Source organism: Cyrtonyx montezumae, unplaced genomic scaffold (genome assembly GCF_038088225.1).
Source record: "Cyrtonyx montezumae isolate F1298 unplaced genomic scaffold, pur_monq_1.0 scaffold_8, whole genome shotgun sequence".
Taxonomy (NCBI): Eukaryota; Metazoa; Chordata; class Aves; order Galliformes; family Odontophoridae; genus Cyrtonyx; species Cyrtonyx montezumae.
The window spans coordinates 21,994,127-22,016,010 of record NW_027072089.1 but is presented as its reverse complement, the minus strand read 5'-3'; the positions used below and the strand labels follow the sequence as shown (position 1 = coordinate 22,016,010).

General features: G+C 38.7%; 1 protein-coding gene across 2 annotated transcripts; it reads left to right on the top strand.

Annotated features, from left to right (window-relative positions):
- The first annotated feature begins 4,421 nt into the window (after positions 1-4,421).
- CIBAR1 (CBY1 interacting BAR domain containing 1) lies at positions 4,422-21,363 on the top strand. Of its 2 annotated transcripts, XM_065752460.1 has the most exons (9): positions 4,422-4,507; positions 5,501-5,735; positions 6,663-6,731; positions 10,852-10,953; positions 13,243-13,248; positions 15,403-15,507; positions 16,541-16,654; positions 17,849-17,968; positions 21,113-21,363. In XM_065752460.1, the coding sequence occupies exons 1-9, from the start codon at positions 4,476-4,478 to the stop codon at positions 21,188-21,190; spliced, it is 861 nt and encodes a 286-aa protein (XP_065608532.1). In that variant the 5' UTR covers positions 4,422-4,475; the 3' UTR covers positions 21,191-21,363. The 2 variants fall into 2 exon arrangements, with proteins under 2 accessions (XP_065608532.1, XP_065608533.1); XM_065752461.1 differs by lacking the exon at positions 13,243-13,248.
- Positions 21,364-21,884: the final 521 nt, after the last annotated feature.

The following is a 21,884-nucleotide window of genomic DNA, read 5'->3' as shown; positions in this document are numbered from 1 at the left end:
AGATTATCTGAGTATATCTGGACTGCTAAATGATATAGTGCCATGAGATACAACCAAGTATTGGGGAATTATGTCATCCTTTCCTTAATCTAGGCAGCTTCAAATTGGTCTCTCTCAGACAAAGTCTGGGCACAGTTCTGGGAATGATATTCTCCAAGGAATGATAGAGAAGTCATTGTGGTTGAAGCTACATCAGGTCTGCTTCTTCCGCTCTCCAGTTGACTCCCTCTGTTCTTTACAATCCTTCAACTTTATTACAGCAAATTTTGCCCCTCAAATATCTCATAAACCACATCCCAGGACATATATAGCCTCAGTTCCATGCTATAAAAACACTCAGGAGGGCTATTTCATGCCTTTGCATTATTTCAGCCACTGCGGCGCCGAAGAGGCCCAGAGGAGACATCCAAGCCCTCAGTACGGATGCAGCCAGTCTGCCCTGCTACCAGAGCTGAGCCAGTAATTGCACTGAGGGCACGAGGTACCACTGCCACTTGTTGTGGGATCTCTGGAAAGCATTTGCTTATACGAGAAGCAATTTAGAAACATGCCCTGACTAGAAGCACATTTCTAAAGAGCAGCACAGACTTCTTTCAGGAACTATGCCACAGCTCCAGAGGAATCAGAGGAATCACACCCAGGAAGTGCTCCAGATGCCTGGCCCACTTGGGTGAGCTCTGTCCATCTCACAGTTCTTCCAACTTCACTCACGTCAGCCATGAGGGATCTAAGAGGAATTTCCTACCTGCTCAACTGGGCAACAAAGAACTTTCTACTCTCCAGTGTTTCTCAGACAGTAAAGTGGATTATCACCAGTTTTGTATAAATATGAGAAAGAAGAATTTTCAGTTGCTTGTTCTTGTTGAATGTATGGGAACTGCTGAATCACGGCCTGAACTACTGATTGATCACTCGAGGTGAGCACTGAGTCAGCCACAGGAGCACAGGTGAAGGCAATGCACTTGTGTGACCAGAAGGGGTGGAGTCTGGCTCCACCTCTCCCAGGCCCCATTTAAGGGCTGACCACCACTGGGGAAGGATCTCTTGCTGGAGATCCCTCCCATGTTGAGTTCCAGGTCAGCCCTTCCTATATTGTCAGGTGTCTTTATACCATCTGGATAATCCATCCAAAATTATACTATCCATCTTGATTGTACTGTTTGGGTATTATTCATTTTGGGTCATCACCCTACAGGGTACCATTCATTTGGGTATTCACCCTACATTGCTTTACATTGACTCACAGTTACCTCATAAGAAAATGGCAGTAAGGTTGAAACAAAGCCATGGTTTCTTATGGATCCCTTGAAAACAAGATATCAAAAAGCCTCAAATAGCAAAATATTTTGCCTTTCACCTTCAAACTTAGTTTGCATGCATAGAAGCAGAAATGCTTACTGAAAAGGAAGCAAGAATAAGAACTCGGCTTATAAAACACGTAACTTCATAAAAGCATGAATGCCTGTAATGAAGGAGATCAGAGACCCTGCTAGCCTTACCTCTGACAGCGGCCAAAGCTCCTTTAAAGAACTAAGGATAAAGCAGACATGCATAAATCATCAAGAGGCTTATATATTCTAACGAATACTGACAAAATGGATTACAGAAGGTTATACCTGCCTACGGGTATTAGCCTGAGGAAATGATGTTTTGCTATTTTTTTAATTATGTTGTCATATTTTTCTCTAACAAACTAACTGATTTTTAATTATGATATCTGGAACTTGGAATTAGAGAGCTGTGCATTAGGGAAGAGTGGTTCCCAGAAACTGCTTCTTTTTCTTGAGAAAAAACAGACAAGATGGTGTAGTTCCTGCCTTAAGTAAGGGAACTGTGGACCCAAACTTGTGAGATTACAGGAAAAGAGGAAATATTGCAGTAGAAAAAAAGGTCTTGAAATTATTAAATCTCAAAGAATAAACCCCAATCAATTGTGAGCTAAACGCGTGTTAAAAATGATATTTGACATTCAAGGTCTGTGATGATTGCCTTTCTATGCAAATAATAGGGTTGGAAAGCATAGGTGCAGGTGGAAATGGAAAATTATTGACAATGATAATTAAATATTGTGGGGGAAAAAAAATCTAAAGATTAAAACTGTGATAGAGAAAAGTAGTTACACAAACACACACACAGCTAATTGGTTACAGAGACTCCATCACAGACATTTGCATGGATGGGCCTCCAGACTGATGTGGATCCATTTGGAATTACTATGCCACATATGCAACATTAGTGAATTTAAATGAAAGTGATGTGAGTATTCTGCTGGTATTTGGATAAGCACATCGATGAAATGCAAAATTCAGTCCAGTAAAAAGGTTATATTTTATCGATGGGCTGCAGTGCTCTCTAAATACTACAGAATAGATTCTATCCCAAATTATATACTTGAAAACTTGGTGCCCAGAATCACGAGCACTGTTTTTTCTACCCAGCTCTGACTGACAATTCGTCGCTGCCGCAGGCAGCTGGAGCTTTATACTATTTTTCAATACAAAAGTGCAGAGCATTTACTTGATTTCCTTTTGAGGGGAGAAGTTGCAGGGAGATTTCTCATTGCAAGCATGCCTAAACTGATACAATATAAACAGGCATCATCATAAACCCTGCTAGTTGCTTATGCTCCAGAAGAATATTGGAAAACACTGTCAATTGGATATTTCAAAGCTTTCTTATCTTTAGAATTTGCCGTTTGTAAGATATCATCATCTTTAGTATGTTATTCTAGAAACTTACTTAGAGGTAATAAGCAGGAAATTTGGCATTATTTTCAACATCATAATTACTTCTAAATCATAGTACAAAAATATTTTTCCACTCCATGATTTATGCAGCTTGTGCTCTTGTGCACACTGTGATGACTCAAAATTTCAACAGGCCCTTATGACATTAAAGTAATTCTTTTCAACCTTTTATGTGCAGCTGGAACTGCTAGGCCATACATTCTAGGACTATCTGTAGCATCGTGTTAAGTCAAAATGTGTGCAAAATCAGCATATATAAATTCCATTTTTAAATGTCTGTGCTCTTCTTATACTTTAGAATTGAAGATTTAGTTTGCAGTAGCTGAAAATAAGCTGTCATTACTCCTCTGTGTCTTGCTCCAGGGACAGACACTTCCTTGGTTTTAATCACAAGCAACTTTTCCTTGTTTCAAAGCACTTCTCATTAAGTGTCAGTTTTGTCTCTCATTGGCTCCTAATTTGAGAAAGTAGTAACTCTGTACTTTTCCTTACAGTGTAGCACTTTACATAAAAAGCATCCTGCTTTCTGAGTGACCAATTTTAAAAAGGCTTTAAGTAGCTGAACACGTTTTGAACTTCCAGGCCTCAGTGTAACAGAACCAGGTCAGAATCTGTGAGCTAGAGATCCTGCTGGAGTACAGGGGCTCTTGCGAAGGCAGGACATCAGCAGAAAACCAGGTGAGTGCCTGAAGATATCAGAACCAATGATTTGTACTTAAGTATTTTAAATCTAAGAAGCATAAAAACTGGAGAAAGGGGTGAGTGGGGGAGAACACATACCAGGACAAGTCTTGCTCTGTTATGCCAATTGTTTGTACGTAGGATAAACTGCTCAGACTTAACTGGAGCTATGTAGAGGAACAGGGACAAAAGTGGTATGGAAGGTCATAGAAAGTGTGCAAGATAAACAATATTTCAATATGAATGAGGTAAGTGAAGGAGTATTTGGTGGATGAACCTTGCAAGGCCACTAGTACCCAGGTAACCACACTTGTAATACCACATAGAAACTCAGATTGCTTCATCCCTTGTATTAAACCCAGCAAATTTGAGTGCGTATATAGCAAAATGAGGACCAATGGAAAAGTAAAAAAAATTAAGGATGGGTCTTTTTTTCTGTAGGAGGTTGGGCAGAGAAAAGGAGGCATGATTTCCAGCCTTGGTATGACAGGGGAGGGCAGAGACCTATGGTATTGCATTCTGATAATATGTAGAGTGATTGTAATTGTGTCCAATCAGAAGATCTGAAAGCGATAAGTTCAAAAATCACTACTGAGTAAAGAATGATGGAGTTTCACGTAAATGGTGATGTAATTATTAGCTAAATCATTTAAGGAATTTATTATTACCAGCGTGTTGTCTTATCAATAAATTTTAGTCTCTCATCTCAAGCCTGCTGCTGAATAGCGGTCAGATCTTCAGGAAACAGCTGATATTTCTCCAGCCCTGAGCCGGGACAATGCCCACAGTCCCTGAGCACCCAGCAGAGCAGTGTCACACAGAGCGCTCCGCTCGTTCTTCAGTGTTTTTCAGACCCCTCTTGGTGACCCATGCTATTCCTCCCCCGTCCCCGCCCACCCTGAGGGGCAGGGCGGTGTGAGCACCCTCCTCTCAGCTGAACCCCGCCAGCCCGGAGGAATGAATGCGGGGCGGGGCGGGCGTTGGTGAGTGTCCAAGGAAACCGAGCGCACGCCGACCCCGCCTCCTTCCCGCCGGGCCGCCGCCGCCATGATGATGCTGGGCCGCGGGCTGGACGCCAGGTAACGGCGGGCGGGGCCCGGGGCCGCGGGAGGGGGAAGGTGAGGTCCCGATCCCTGTGGTGGGCAGCTGAGGTCTGGCCGCGGGGTCTCTGTCCGTCTGTCCCCGTTGGGTGAAGGCCCCGGTTCGGTCCGCATGGCGGAGCTGCCCGCGCTGAAATCTCTCCTATAAAAACGGTTCTGTGTTCAACCGCGTCCTGAAGGGCTAAGTAACTTGGATTTATTTGTTAATATGAAAGCACGAGCTCTCCTTTGAAGTGTCTTTTTACGTAGCTTGCTCTGAAGCAGCTTGCTTTCTCCCCGTAGCGGTACTTTTTCAGTAGAAAGGCGTACTTTGTCTAAACTGACTGCATTGGAGCTCAGAATTACTTTTCTTCCTCAACCCTTCGCTTGTCCATATAGATTACAGAGTCCTGCAATAAGCCGTGTAACCCTGTCTCGTTTGAGACCTGCGGACGCTAGTGCTGTTTTATCAGTAAGAGCAATCCCAAACTTTGCTGTTGAACTGCAGTGGGAAGGCTTCTGAGATGACTTTTCTGATTATTATTTTTTCCCTGTTGGATGTAAGTACAAATCCTGCTTTATTTTTCACTCAGAGGGTGGTGATGCACTGGAACAGGCTGCCCAGAGGGGTTGTGGATGCCCCATCCCTGGAGGCATTCAAGGCAAGGCTGGATGTGGCTCTGGGCAGCCTGCTCTAGTGGTTGGCGACCCTATCCACAGCAGAGGGTTTGAAACTAGATGATCTTTGAGGTCCTTTTTCAACCCAGGCCGTTCTATGCTTCTGTGATTTATTTTGTTATTCATAAGAATGCATTCCATTAGAACGTTACATTAGAACAGTACATTTTTTACGAGTAGGCCTGTGCTTAACAGTAAAACGAGATACCCAAATCATATATAAATTATTCACAGTATAATTGTATAGCTTTTATGCTGTATGTGCTGTAAACATTTTTCTCCTTCTTCTTATTTTTCATTTTCTTTGGTATCTAGGGACAATCAAACTAGACAAATACAAGATGCTGTTTCAAATGTGGAAAAACATTTTGGTGAATTGTGCCAAATATTTGCTGGATATGTACGTAAAACTGCCAGACTACGAGACAAAGCAGATCTTCTAGTAAATGAAATATATGCATATGCAGCCACAGAGACACCAAACTTAAAAGTTGGACTGAAAAACTTTGCAGATGAATTTTCCAGACTTCAGGATTATCGCCAGGCAGAGGTACAAAATGAAAGCTGTACATGTTGCGTTTGCCATCTGAACTTTGCAGTTACTTATCTGTGACTAAAAGGGGAAAAATATGCTCTGTAATCGTAAGAGAAACATGGAAGAAACTGCTTTTAAATATATTAGTGACAGATCGAGAGAAGCTGCCAAATCATTTATAGTTTACTGTGCTAATAACTTTAGTGAAAACTGCCTGTAATTAATCCTGTCGAAGTCAATGAAAACTATGCATGTGAGTGTTTATATATAGTTTGAAATAGAGCAAGTCTTTCACTGGTCTCAGATTTCAGATAATGATTAAATATTAGTAAAGTGGTGGTTTTTGTGTTTGTGTGGTTAGTTTTGTTATGTTAATTGTGTAGCAACATTTTCCTATAGTTGAATGTGTGACCAGAAGCAGTATGGAAGAGAATCTTTCACTCTGACAGCCAATCTGAGGTGCTGTCGAGGACCACTGTAGGTATCTGTAAGGCTGTGTTTCAGAGCTTAATGTACCATCTTGGACAACATGTATCAGTATGGCCACAGTTCTGCTAGATGCATGAAAAGTGGTTTGTGCTGCCTGTAAATCTTTAAATGCATGTGCAGGGCTGTCACTGTTACAGTTTAAGGATCCAGAATTTGAAATGCTGAGATCTAAGGAAAAAGAATTTGTTTACATATGCTTGATCGAAATAAATTTTGATGTGCATATCTATTCTTTCAGAAGGGCATAGAAAATTCGTATTTATAGTTCTGTGTTGTTTTTTTACGGTGTACTTAGGGCTGGATTTTTAAGAAGTAATAAGAAATTCAAGGATGTGGATAGTGTAATGAGGTTGATTGGCTAGTTGGTTTGTTTTATAAGTTTTAATTTTGTTTTATTGTTTCTGTACACTGTGCACGCAGGTGATTTTAGTGGCCTCGTGTTTTCTTTTGTAGGTTGACAGGCTTGAAGCCAAAGTTGTTGAGCCTCTGAAAAGTTATGGGACTATAGTGAAACTGAAAAGGGTAAGTCACACATGCTTTTCCTCACAAAGTACACAGTGGTGTTCTGGCCACTCCATTGAGAATATCTACTTTGTGATGGGAGAGTGGTTTTGATTTATTGTTGTTTTTTGGTGTTGCACTAGCCAATATAACTAAAAAATCATAGAAGAATGCATCTGAATTGAAACATCTGTGTGATGGAGGAATAATGTCTGATGTGAGGTCAGGGATATTACAACTCTTGGAGCCCGTTTGCTTGGGCTTTTTTCTATGAAAAAAGAATATTGGAATAGTGAGAAGCTTCCTGCATAGAGCAAGTTCAGGTGGAAAATGTTTTCTTTATAAATAATGCCATTCTTGTTTTATTATTATTCAGACTTCCAAAAGGTGAATTACATCTATTTTTGTCTCTTAGTCAAATATATGCTGTGTTTAACAGCTTCACTAACTCAGAATTGCATTCTGTGTTGATGCCCATTACATAGAAAACCTGTTCTGAAAGTGCCAAGTAGTTAGCAATGGGAATCTATCTCCATCCTATGATTTCATCGAGATGACCATGAAGATACACAAAGAAGTGAGATCTCTTCATTCCCTATATTCTGGAAACAGCATATATAAGGGATCAAAATAGCTGCCCTTACAGACATGTATATCTCTATCACAGTGTATTTAAATAGAAAAGTCAAATGATGGATACTAAGATAGTGCTTTAGGTACAAGAATCCTAGAAGTATTTTCAGTACAGTTAATCTGAGCACACTGTGCCATTGCATCTCAGACTGCAGTGTTTTTCATACATTATTGTTCTTGTATCATTTTCATGTGGTGAAGAAGCAAGCACAGTGTTTGCTATACTGTACAGCTGTCACTTGGCATTACAAAGATATGTCCTGCACTCGAGTGGTCCTTGGAAAGGCTGTAGACTACAGAGTCTTGATTCTAGAATTTAATATCATAATACTCACACTGAATCACAGTTGGTGAGACCTACTTGACTGAGTATTCTATACGTTGTAAATTTTGAAGGTGAGAGACCAGTTTCTTGTGCCTGTGGTAACAGCATTGCAAAGGAGTCATGCAGAATGTTGCACCAGCGCTTGCTGCTTGAGAAGCATTGAAACACTGCCTTGAGACATCCTGCATTGCCACTGATAGCCAGCGTGTGCTGGGTGCAGAACCAGCTGAAGCCAGGTCATCCCTGTCATCTTTGCCACTCAATGCTAGGAAGCATTACATAAAGTTTATCTTTGCTATAGAGAGGAGTCCAGGAGCGTTCCTGAACCATAAAAGTGATGCAGTAAGATAGCTTTGAACTAAGAGATCTTACTGAAGATGTGGACCATTAATTCATTTTTTTTATTGATCGTTTTTAAAGACTTTGGTTGAGACTTTACCCAGCTGGTCTTTTATTGTCTTCAAATAGCGAGGTGTTTTTTAGTGATAAAATGAAGTTTGTCACTCGTGTAAAACTAGCACAGAGTGTTAGCTATATGGCCCCTTAACCTTCACGGATTAAGTAAACCTGGTGTAATGTATCACTGTGGTACTCCTTAAAAACAGGGTGTTTGTGTTGAATCTGTTCAAAGGGATACACAAACTACTTTTATCCTGTATCTAAAAATAACTGCTGGTATTTCCGATGATAATAAATGCTTTAAGGAGATCCAGGTCAGTCAGAGTACATTTGTCTTTTAACTGCTAATGCAGTAGATTTGTTTGAATGAGATGTTTACACTTTTACTCTCTTGAATTTGGAACAGGGTTTGGCAGCCACAGTGGAAGCTAGTTTAGTGGTCTTGGCTCATAATCCATCTTCAGCTTAGCATTTGTTTCTGTTTCATTGTCCTACCCATCAGTCTTCATTTTCTGCTTTTTGGCAACTCTCTTCCTGGTTCCCTTTATCTGTATAAAACAGGACATCATAAAAAAAAAAAGTGATCCACCTGCAGAACTGGTTTGCTTTACTAACTTCAGTGGATGAGGCAGGTAACTGTACAGTGACAAGGATCTGCCAGCTCTGTCTGGTGGCTGTAACTGTACTTCTGTATGGTCTGAAATGAGATGGCTGAACAGAGTTCTTGGTATCACTTGAATTCATGGTTTAATCCAGAGGAACTATGAATGACTTATTACTCTGCAATTCCTTTATCTCACTGATGATTACATTCCATCTCATTTCCCCTTGGATGTAATTAAAGCACGTTTTTCCAAAAATGCATCCAGTCTTGGTTTGAAGACACTGGAGGAGAATGTGTGACTGTGATATTTAGTGACTGGTTTGTTGAGGCTTATGGTGGTTTATTTTAAATGAAAGATTTTTCCAAATCTCTGGTGCCTGTTTTATGTTCCACTGAGATTAAAGAGCTCTGTGATACTTGATTTTCTAGATGAAGGTATTTAGATGCTAATAAAAACAGTTTATCATTATTTTCATTAAGCTAGACAGCTACTTCTTTCACCATACTAACATGATCCTACTTTTTGAATGTTTCTATGTCTCTTCTCCCTTTTCATCTTCTCAACATCTCAGGTATTACACACGTAACTACATACTTGTACATTCAAAACATCCATGTATCACCACCACACTATCACCAAATCTTTGTCAGTCTCTGGCTAACACAAAGAAAGAAGTACGTTTGTTGTCTGTTCTTGATACTAAGAACTGGAGTGGAGAAAGTAACGGTGCAGTCAGCCCCTTTACACATTTTTAAAGCCACTGTGTGCTAGAAAAAAAAATACTGAATTTCATAATCATAAATAATGTTTTCCTTCCCATTCCTAAGCATACTTAGGATGACTGTCAGAGCCCTTTGAGCCAAGAGTTAACTCTGACTGAGTAGTTCAAATGGGCCTAACAGTCACTGCAGGAAAAAGGGCCCAGTCCTCTTGCATAGTAACACCAGACATTCAGCCGTTATTAGACATGAAATGGCTGTGCTCTATGGCAGAAGTATATTTTTCCCTCTTACTTTTTTGTGTCTTTCTTTTAAAATGTAAATAATTTAAAAAGCTCTTTATTATTGCTTTTCTTGTAGTGGCATGATTTTCAAAAAAGAGAAAGCCCTTTCCAGGAGTCTTTCAGATGACATTAAAGGTGCTGTAACTTGGAACAGAAGCAAAATTAGTTTCGATAGACTAAAGGTGTGGTTGTTTTCATTATGACAAATCAGCTCTGTCGCTAAAGACAATGAAAAATGGCAATAATATACAGAAAGACATTAATGTGCAACAAGGGTAGAAAGTAGGAGGAAAGTGCATATTGTGATGCTGACTCAAGGCTGATGATGTACTGTGTGTTTCTTAATAATAAGCCTTGTACTATATCAAGGAGGAGGGACTGTACTGGAGAAGGAATTCTTAGAAGGGCAGGTAGCAACAGGACAAAGGGAAGTGGTCTTAAACTGGAAGAGGGTAGATTTATCCTAGATGTTAGGAAGATATTCTTTACTGTGAGGGTGGTGAGACACTGGCACAGATTGCCCAGTTAAGCTGTGGATGCCCCCTCCCTGGAAGCAGTGGAAGGCTGGATGGGGCTGTGACAGCCTGCTCTAGAGGGAGGTGTCCCTGCCTATAGCAGGAGGGTGGAACTAGGTGATCTTAAGGGTCTCTTCCAACCCAAACCATTCTGCGATCAACTTTCATCTCCAGCTACATTGTAACTAGGATGTACTTTGTTCAAAATGTAATTAAGTACTTTACTTCATATACAAATATGTAGCTAGTTTACCATTTCAGCCATGTATTTGCTATGTCATCTTAAGCTCTTTGTAGCAGTTTTCTTCATAACTTGTACTTCATACTGACCGCTGCCTGGGGTTTGTTGTTGTTTGGTTTTGTTTGTTGTTCTTCTTACTGATGTTGCTTTTTATTTCTATATGCTAACTTGATTCTGTTGCTCAAATAGAATGAGCTTGTCTTGTGAATGCTTCCAGGACCTTAGCTTTTGGCTGCCTACTGTTCTTTCTCTGAAAAGTCATAAATTTCTTTACTTTTTAAATTGTAGGATAAGTTCAGTAAAATATGGTTTGGTTTAAACCAGTTTTGTTAATGTTTTCTAGAGACTCCTCATATGAATAAAAATATTTCACATTTTCCTAGATCTGTTTCAACATGTCTGAAATGTCTTCATTTCTAGGATGATCTTAAAGCAACTTTAACAGCAAAGAATCGAGAAGCCAAGCAATTATCTCAACTGGAAAAGACACGTCAGCGGAACCCATCAGATCGGCACATTATTGTATCCTTTATTCCTAGTGACTATAAGAATCTATTTCTTAATTTTCCAGGAATTAAAGTATTTAGGATGTATTTAGAACGTAATAGAAGAATGCTTTTTAGAGGGACTGTTTGGTATATGGAATTTCAAGGGCCTATGTTGACTTTGAACCGAAGTAATTAAACTTGTTAATAATAAGTTATAGCATATAATAGTTGCTTTGTTATCAGATCTGTTTGATTAAAAAAAGTAATTGCAGCAGATGTGTTTATGCAGGAGAGGTAAGCAGAGACTACATCTGAGGTAGTGATGGGCTTTGAAAAATAAGTAGATACCTTTTTACATCTGTGCAGTTCTTGCTTTCTTTTTTCTGTAATTTTGGTAGTTCTTCCTCGTAGCTAGGCAGGATATGAATGTCCTCTAGATGTGAGATGATGTGCGATCAGAAAAGTTGGAATTCTGCTAATTCTGATCAAATCAGACTGCTCTTCCTCTCGAGAGACTGGTGACCCTTCCCAGTATATTCCAGGGAAAAACTAAGCCTCTACTGCATTTCTAATAAAACTTTACGGTAGTTGTAAATTACAAAACAATTAGAATCTAGTGAATGACGGAATAAAAATCTTGGAGGTGATCCTAGTTTAGCTCCTATATTATGATACAGCATTTAAGTTCATTACCATGTCCTGTTTTTCTTATGCTCTGAAGTTGGACTCAGGACTGCACAGTACAACAGTGGTATTCTTTGTAGGGTTCCATCTACTTATCTCAAATTAGCATCTTTCTAGCAAGTGGGGCACAGTACTGCAGAAGGAGAGAAATTATTGTGATGGTCAAATGCCACCCAGGACAGCCACATTCTGTTTGTCTCTCTGCCAAGGAATTTCTGTTAATTTCTAATCAAATCAGCTAAATCAAGTAATGACTAATCAGAGTTCCTCATGTGACATGGGTGCCAGCTGTATGATTGGAACTTGAGCCACAGTGAAGAGCTCTCTTCCAGTAAGATTAAGATAGTAAATTTTAACAGTAAAACATTATCCTTGCAAGGAAGCAGTTGCCTTTTTCTTGTCTCTTGTACTAATTCATATTTAGTTTCATAGATGGCTGGCAAATGACTTTTTTCTTGTCTTGTTGCACTTCTAAATGCCCTTTCATGGCCCAGCTTATTGTAACACCTGTGTTTTTGTAATTAAGATTTTGCTTGAAAGCTTAAGTCTATTTTCATATATGCCCAAAGGTATATGCATACAAAATACCATGTATTTGCATTTAAAGTGATCAGCAGAAAATGCCTAAGAACTACTGGGAGCAGGAAAATACCATGCAACTTTGTGAGGGTTCTGTGTGCCAAGGAGAGACTCAGCACTATAAACACTCTTTGCCTTGAGACAGAAAAGAACACTGCAGTTGAATAAGTTATGTGGCAGTCCTATGATAAATTCTGGTGAGAAGTGAGTACAGTGCATTCAAACAAGTGCAGACTGAGAAGAGCTTGTTACATTTTGCATGTAGTGTCTTGTCTCAGTCTTTTCTACTGAGGCCATGCACAGTATCTGTTGTTTAGTCTTTCTTTTGTGGTGCTTTAGTCAGCTTCTCTGCCATGCTACCCAGGCCCCAGCTAACAAATTTTAGAGCACTTGTTAGGTGAGCTTAGTTTCAATCCCTCACCCTCTTGCCAACATCTGTTTCATTTCAGTTGGGCTGGAAAACTTTCAGTTGCTTTTGAGGATGCATGCAGGCCAGCTTTTAGATCTGTGAGGTTTCATCATGTTCAATGATAGCACAGCTCTTAGGCTCCAGCGGTGGTTCTGTTCTTCATGCACAACTGTCATATTTCAGCAGCTAACAACTTTGGCCACAAATAGCAAAGGAATTGTACTTGCTCCAGACTTCAAGTCCATCTTACAAACCATGAGAGTAGCTCAGCTTTGCAAAGAAAACCCATGCTAAATACATTTCTTTTCATATAAAATCACATTTTTTAAATCAAAACTTTTTTCCCCAAAAAACAGTCTACACAGGTTGTCTGAAGTAAAAATATGTAAATAACCCTCATTCCAAGAGGAACGGTTGTCCTGAAATACTTCAGCCTATAACATTTGAATTCTGTAACAAACTGTTAAGAAAGTTTTAAATAACCTGGAAGTAATGTCTCATAACAGGAAGCTTCAGATCTTAATAACACCTGCCAAGTCTGTTAAATACCTGAGGTAAATGTTTCACAGCATATAACACATAGAAGTGGAAACAGCTACTTTTATGCCTATTGATTATTTTGCCATTTGCTTCCTTAACCAATACTTCCAGTCACAGGTGAGTATTGCAGAAGAGTAAAATATCAGACTGCTGCTGTGGAAACTATGCAGGTGCCTCACGTTTGAACATTTCACTCTCCGTCAAAGAAAATTCCTTTTCCAAAGCTTCTGCGTATATCTGGCCAGTCTATTTAAGATGATTCAAGAAGTTATATTTGATTATCATAAAAATAACATACTGCATTTGCATGTGTAATGGCTGCTTAGGTTTAACAGCTGACTTATTACAGAGTGCCACCATAGTATCTGAGAAAGCACAAAATGTATTTTCTTACTGTTTCTCTCTTGTGCAAAAAATCAAGACAGGGAAATGAGCCTGTGACCTGACATACTATCCTGGGGCTACATCAAAGGAAGGGTAGGGCCTGCTCATCATGGGACCCCATCAGGATCACTGCCTGCAGCAGACCTTACAGTACCTAAAGCGGGGCCTAGAGGAGAGATGGGGATGGAATCTTTGTCAGGGAGTGTAGTGCTAAAAGGGGTAATGCTTTTAAACTACAAGAGGATAGATTTAGATTGGACAGGAAGAAATTCTTTACTTAGAGGGTGGTGAGGCACTGGCACAGGCTGCCTAGAGACACTGTGGGCGCCTCGTGTCTGGAGGTGTTCAAGGGCAGGTTGGGTGGGACTGTGGGCAGCCCTCCCCTTGGGGGAGGGGTGGAACTGAATGGTCTTTAAAATCTCTTGACAAACCATTATCACCACTGGCTTTATATAGCAAGTAATGTCAGAATTGTATCTATGCGGACTTCAAACAGCCTCCATACCAAAATGGTTTTAAGTTGATAAGCTGGTAGTATATAGTATAAGGTTAGCAGATTTTAAAGAAAAGTGACAGAGCACAGCATACATATATTTTCAATGTATATGAAACTGTAAAAGCTGGATTGTAGAAATTGGGTATGAGATGCCTATTTCCATGCCTGCGCACTCACATTTAAGAAAAAAAAGTTCCCAAAGTACAATGTTGGCGAAATGGAAAGAATTCTACACCTTGATGGTAAGATACAATTGCTTGATCCATACACCATTTCCAAATGCCATGATAGAACAGATTCTGATTGTAAAGGGTGAACAAAATGGGTAACACTAAATGGTATTGTTAGCTGATATAATTTATAGATTGTATAATTAGGAAGATTATTGAGAAGGAAAAGAGACCATCAATATAAAGAGAAACGCTCACCTGTCTTTGAGGATGGAGGGTTGCAAGGAAAAACTCCACAAAGGAGGGATCTCCAACAAGAGATCCTTCCCCAGTGGTGGTCAGCCTTTAAATGGGGTCTGGGAGAAGTGGAGCCAGACTCCACCCCTTCTGGTCACACAGTGCATTGCCTTCACCTGTGCTGCTGTGGCTGACTCAGTGCTCACCTCAGGTGATCCATCAGTGGTTCAGGCCGTGATTCAACAGTTCCCATACACTGACCTAGAATTTAAGTAGAGACTTGACCAGTCCTTGATGCAAACAATTGACCAGCAGTTTATGGAAAATAAAATAATTGCAGTTTTTAAGTGCAAGCTCCTAGAACTTTACATCTTTTTTTTTTTTTGTTGTAGAGTTCTCAGACTGTGTATTACTTAACCAAATTAGTTTTGATATTGTTATTTAAGTGGTACAGTGCGTATTATACAGTTTCATTGCATCTAATTAAAAAACACATCCTAAATGCTTTTTGTAGTAATATAATGAGAAAAGCTGTTTATGCATTAGGACTTGGTTTATGCAACCTTTTCCCAGTCCCAGTTTAAGATATTTTTATAAAATAATTACATAAAATGTTTTTTAATATAAACCGTTATAAAATAGATGAAATGTTTTTGCATCTAAAAATGGTATCAAGTGATGTTGTGTGCTCATCCACCACTCCAGCTTTTGCATTTCTGCCTTCTCCTTTATTAGCACTTCTATTAGCAGATGAGTATTGAGAGGGCCAGGACAGTAAGACTTCCCTGACTGCCTGGAGTTGCTTTTATTCATGTTTTACATAAAAATCTCAACAGTATAAAAGACATCTTTATTTAAGCTATATATCCAGTAATTCAGAAGTGTAATATTTTGAAAACCAGTATTTAAAGGTTTCATAGTAATTATAGCAAATAAGTTTGTATCAAATATAGGACTAATTTCACCTTAGTGTCACTTTACCAGGCTGAAAGCGAACTGCAGAGAGCTTCACTGGATGCAACGCGGACAACCCGGCAATTAGAGGAAACCATTGATAATTTTGAGAAGCAGAAAATAAAGGACATAAAAGTACGTGTGCTCCCATATCTGTGTAATACAACATCACACTTCTCCTTTAATAACATTTACTATAATTACTCTTCAGCAAGATTTACACCTGCATAGATGCAAAACTCATGGTAATGAGTATTTTATAATCTAAACATCATGAACTTTGTAATTTGAAAATGAGTTCGTTATCCTTAGTTTCTTGGATTGGGAGTTTTACTGTGTTAAGATTTAGTGTCTGCAGTTTCTAACAGTTGCTTTAGTCTACTTCATTGGTAGCTGCATTTCCTATTATAATGGCTGGATTAATAGCAGCAAGACAAACAAACAGCAAAAAATAAATGATTAATTTATCTATGCCACAATTTGTGTAGTTTATTGTAGTGCAGAAAGCACCAAACACTTTGTGACTGCAAATAATCAGTGCTTCCATTTCCCTCTTAAATCTCAGACATAAAGTAGCTTAAGTCCCAAAAACTACAGTAATTGAAAAGCATTTAAATTGTATGATTTAATAACAAAAATGAGTTTTTATTAAGATTAAATAGCAAATAGGAAAAGTGTTGGGGAGGGAAAAGAAAAACACAACAGTATTTGATGTTCATTAGGTATATGAAAAAATTGTGTTGTCCATATCAACCACTAAGAGGTTTTTTATATATTTTATTACAGAAACATAATTACCTGAAAATAATAGATGTGTGTAAAGTTTACTGTTGATTTGTTGAGTTAAAAAAGATTCCTATCAGTGAGTGGATAGTTGTGACTAGACTGCAGAGAAAATTGGCTGAGTTTCTAGCATGATGTTGTATTTACTCCTTAACTCTTACCTTCAGTGTTAGAGTGCTTCCTCAGAACTTAGTATGAAATCATGACTGGATAGATGACAGACACATAATTTCTGAAAATCAGGTCTGACCACTTCTTAGAAGAACGAAGTACTGCGCAGATGTTTGTCTCATACAGATACCACATACAGAATTCAGTAGTTTCTGGCATTTTGAATAGAAATATTTATTGCATTAAGACAACTTTTATTTTCATTTCCTTTTAGAATATATTTTCTGAATTTATAACTATTGAAATGTTGTTCCATGGGAAAGCTTTGGAGATTTATACTGCTGCCTACCAAAATATCCAGAATATTGATGAAAACGAAGATTTAGAGGTAAGAGCAATTAAGGTTTGCTGTTCAGTTTACTTACTACAGAAAGACAGGTCTCACGTCAGCAGTACTTACGTCTCATGCAAAAAATGCAACATTATTTTCTAGTTCCCAGAACTTCTCAGTTATACTAAGCCATTTCTTGCATTTCTCCAGTGAGGACACAGGTTTATAAACAGTTTAGAAGCAGACAAGAACCACACTGATTGTCTAATCTTTCCCACAAAATAGAGATCAAAGACTTTTCCTAAATTAATTGCTATTCCATGCTCAGCTAGTCAGTTTTTAAAGGACACTTCTGCAGTGAATATTACTGCATAGATACATGGTAAGAGAATGTTATGCTGCCTTGATGAGATCATTTAAAGACTATTTATTCCATTAAAAATATCTAATTTTTGTTCTGAGTCCTGCTATTTTTTTCATCTTTCAGTTGTTTTATCTGAAGCTGAATGCAGGGCAGTTTTGTGCTGTTCTGGTTTCAGAATTAAAGTGGTATATAATACCACTTTAAAAATATCCTTTAACTCAGTATTTTACCTTTCACAACCAAATTTCTAACCTAATTTTGGAGTTCTTGTTGACAGTATATACTTTCCATGAAAATACTGACTTACCATAATTCTTGCCTTCTTTCCTGTTACTAATAAAGTCTTGCACAAATTATTCTATTGTTTTTGGTATCGAGCTTAGTCCTATCATATACTCATTTTGGCTATTGGAAAGAATTTCTAAGTATAATGGATTCCACATTCTCCCCTGAGCTCTGGAGTTTTCCAGAATTGTTGCACACTGCTTGAACATTTTGGAGGCGCTACACGATGAACTGGCTGGCAGCAAGGATTTCCTTGTGATGAACCAAGAAATGGAAAGCGAGAAGCTGCTAGGGTTGCTGGGTTAGGTTAGCCTGAAACTGGCCATATGTTGATGGGAAACCATTATTTCATTTTTGTAAATTCCCTCTGATATCTGAAGAATGGTTAGTTTGACCACTTAAGTTTCAAGATAAGCAAGGTTGTTCGTTCAGCAAAAGGTGAAAAAAAGGTAAAAAGACTCCAAACTGCAGTTAATACATCTATCTAGAGCAGGGTTAATTGTCCAGTGCTGCACTTTTATTAGTGTCAGATTTGGTGGTGGTTAACTTAACTTGCAAGCTGTATCATGGTACCAGCGTAACAGCTTTCTTCATCTGAACAGGTTTTTCGGAGTTCACTTTATCCACCAGACTATCAGTCTCGCTTAGACATAGTTCGTGCCAATTCCAAGTTCCCCCTACAAAGAACCGGCTCCTTAAGATCTTCACTGAAGACAGTACAGGTAAGAAAGAAAAATTAAATGGTAGATGGCTGTATATAAAGAAAACATCTTAAGGAAAACCTTAGCTAATGTAAATGTACATTAATCCATTACCTTTAATCAGTTTAAGACAGTCAAAAAGTTAGGGCACGAAGATCATACTAAGTTTTGTATCATGCAGCCTCAAAATATTTTTTTGAGGAAAAAATACAAAATCAGCTTTTTAAGCAATATTATTTATTTTTGAAACTGCTGTTTCCAAATGATACCATTTCTTTCATAAACAAAACTGTGGCATCTTGCAGTGCAAAGGCCTAGGAGCTTCTTGGAAACAGAAGTGATGTTCTTTAAATGACATTTGCATGTTCCTAGTCACAGTATCCAGATCTCAGTGTGGATTCTGTACCACATCCTGATTCAGACGAGTGATACCTCCTAGCAGCAAAGCAAAACACTGACCAACGCTCTGAAACTTCAGAGCAGATGAAGGATAACAATTAGAAGAAGCTGGACCAAGTGTCATTGCTTTTGAACTGCTACCTTGCAAAAATCTTTTACAGTTGTTTGCAATACTGAACTTGCAGATATCATCACCAAATGACTAATTTATTTTTTTATTGCTAAACCGATTGTTAGTAGTGTTTCAGTTACAGAGATGGCCAAATTTATAAAGTGCACATCCCACCTTTCTTCTTTGGACAACCATGCATTGGTAGTGTAACACTGCAAAGTTTTCTTGATTCCATACTCTGCATTACCCCTTCTCTGCTCTCAAAACTTAAAGGATCACCATTACAGCTGAGTTACTCAGTTGACAAAAGACAGAGTTGTGGCATCTGAAAAGATAAAAGCAAGCTGTATTCCAGAGCATGATGACCGACTCTGACTTTAAGTAGGCTGCCCTTCCTCTTTCAAACAAGCACATTTCAGGTTCAAGTCACTTCAGAAATTACTCAACCATTCCGTTTTGAAGACAGAGAAAGCCATCAAAAATCCATTGCAGGCATCCTTGAGAATTCCCTGCAGTGCCATAAAACTTTATCAGTGTTACAGAAGCATTTGTAATTATGTTAGGTGAAATAGCTGTTTCAACTTTTAGAAAGAAATGTGAATGTAAACATGAACAGAGATGGCACAGGCTCTATTTTGACTAACGTGCAAGTTTAGCTTTTCTCCCACAACTCCTTCAGCTGTTAATTTCTCTTTATTTATTATTCTTATATCTGAGTGGAATGGGAAGTCACCTAGACCTTGAGGGAACCACAATGCCATCTTACTCTGTTATGCAATGTATCCACAGGATCATATAGCAGAAAAAAAATAAATAGAGTGGTGGAATACCTTGCTTAAGGCAGTCACTAGAGAGCAGTAGAGACACAGACATCCTGTTCGGTACCCTCTAACTACGCTGCCTTTTTTGACTCAAGTACTGTTTGCATCAGCACCTTGCATTACACTAGGGGCTGCAATCTTTTAAAACCACCAAACATCCCACTAGCAAAACACGCTGCTTTCAGGAAAACCTTCAGGTAACTGGTGTAATCTTTCTGCAGATCCTTCTCTCCAACTTTTCACAACTATTTGATTTCACCAGTCATCATTTACTGTCTATGAGTTTGGAATTTTTGATTTAAAGCAATATAAATAGGTTCATAGGTTCATAAGGTTGGAAAGGACCTATAAGATCATCTAGTCCAACCATCCTCCTATCACTATCCCTACCCAACTACTAAATCAAATCCCTTAGCACCTCATAATACTGCTAGTTTGCTAGCAGTAAATAATACTGCTAGTTTGCTGTAGAGAAGGGGAAAAAACTGTGCCTATAATAATAATTTATTAGTTTTTCAGAGGATTTAGCTCATACTATCCTGGAATTAATTTCTGTTTCTGCAACTAGTTTTCAGTGATTATTTCCACAAAGAAAATCTGAACTGATCCTTGAGCATACAGCTAGCTGTTTTGCACCTGCCAGCAAAGGAAACAACATGTTTTAACCGGTGTTTAGCACTGCATGACTAGCAAGGAGAAAAAGCCAAAATCAGCAAGAAGTGGAAAGCAGAAGCTTTCATTCAGAAAAGAGTTAAGCTCTTTGCTTTCTAGAGCATCTGGATTTCTTAAGACTTTATTTTCAAGCCTTTTCCATTTATCTGTTGAAATGAAGCTACCTTAAGAGGCTTAGTCTGCAGTACTCCTTTATCTCAGATTACAAACTGGCATTGTTGCCTTTCTTCTTTCACCGAATGAAACACTGCTATTTTAGGAATTTAGACTCAAGTTAACGCAGTTCTATCTAATGATTAACTCAATTTCCCTGTTACATTCAGAAATTTGTAACCAAGTATTTGTTTAAAACTAGATGTGTTTTGTGAGCATCAACACAACTGAGGATTCTTCTGCTTTCATTAGTTCAATAAATAGTTTATGTACGCAACAAAAGCTTGTTACATATGCTGCTGTACAAACTATGAAATTTCAGAAGTCAGCATCTAACTGGCTTTTAAAATTGGGTGTTGGGGAAAAAAGTTTGGTCTTCAGTGCTGAGGTTTCTAAGTTTGTATATACAACTGCATGTGAGAAAACTCAGGAAATGTTAGAGCTGCAGCTGCCCTCAGGAAACTGCTGAACCTGAAACTGTTTTTCAACAGCGTTCCAGAAGACGTGGACAGCTGTCGAGTTCAACGTTTCTTTTGTAGGGCTTTTTTTTTTGGGGGGGGGGGGGGGGGGGGGGTGGAACCAAACTTGTCAGAAACAGAGCAGCAGAATTTTGAGTTTCTCATTTGACTGAAAAGGTTTGATGTCTTCAAGATAAGATCACACTTACACTCATCTTCAGCCTGCTATCTAGGCAGCCAACCTAGCAAGGAACTGACTTAAAAACCAGCAGCAGTTTTTAATGTTAATTCAATCAGCAGTTTTCCTTATCATATAAGTAGCTCTTATGATGCTGGGAATGTTAAGCTTTTAAGACCCATTTATTGTTTTTGTATTTTGTGCCTTGTTATCTTTCTGCTGGCATTGTGCATTTTACTGTAAGTTGCAGGATTAAGGGCTAAACAACAGCACCAAAAAAGCCACCACACAAATATTCTGATGTTAAATGCCAACAGAGAAGGGTTTTTTTTCTATGATTAAAAATGTACTTGTGTTGGATTTTCATTTTAGATTTCTAGCAGTACAACGAGGAAAAATGAAGAGGAAGAAGAAGAGGAGGAAGATGAAGATGAGGACGAAGAAATATAGATGCTAAGAATGAAGAGACATAACAAAACTGTTCTAAACATCTTAACTGACTGGCAAACAGAAAAGATCTTCTTACATAAAGGCATTTGTGTTATTAATCAAGAACTTCACTGTAGCTGTATTTTTAAAATTCCAGCAGGAGCAAGAGTTGTTACTAACGTATGCAGTGTGTTCTACAAGTAACCTATCTCAAAGAACAGAACGTTAACTTGCTGAAAATGCAAAGTTACAGTAGCTAGAAAATGAAAAATTTAAATAGAATCCCAGGTTAAAGAGGCTCCAATGTTCGAATACTGTAGTCATGTTCATTTAAACTTACATAGCATCACAGAATGGTTTGGGTTGGACGGGACCTTTAAGATCACCTAGTTCCAACCCCCTGCTGTAGGCAGGGACACCTCCCCTCACCTCAAGTTGTCACAGCTCCATCCAGCCTGGCCTTGAATGCTTCCAGGGAGGGAGCATCTACAGCCTTGCTGGGCAACCTGTGCCACTGTCACCACCCTCACAGTAAAGAATTCCTTCCTAATATCTAAGTCTAAGTCTACCCTCTTCCAGTTTAAAACAGTTTCCCCTTGTCCTGTCCCAACCTGCCCATACAAAAAGTCCCTTTCCAGTTTTCACATAGGCAGCCTTCAGGTACTGAACACAAGCAATGTACAAAAAATACACTAAGCTGACAAGCTTATTTTTT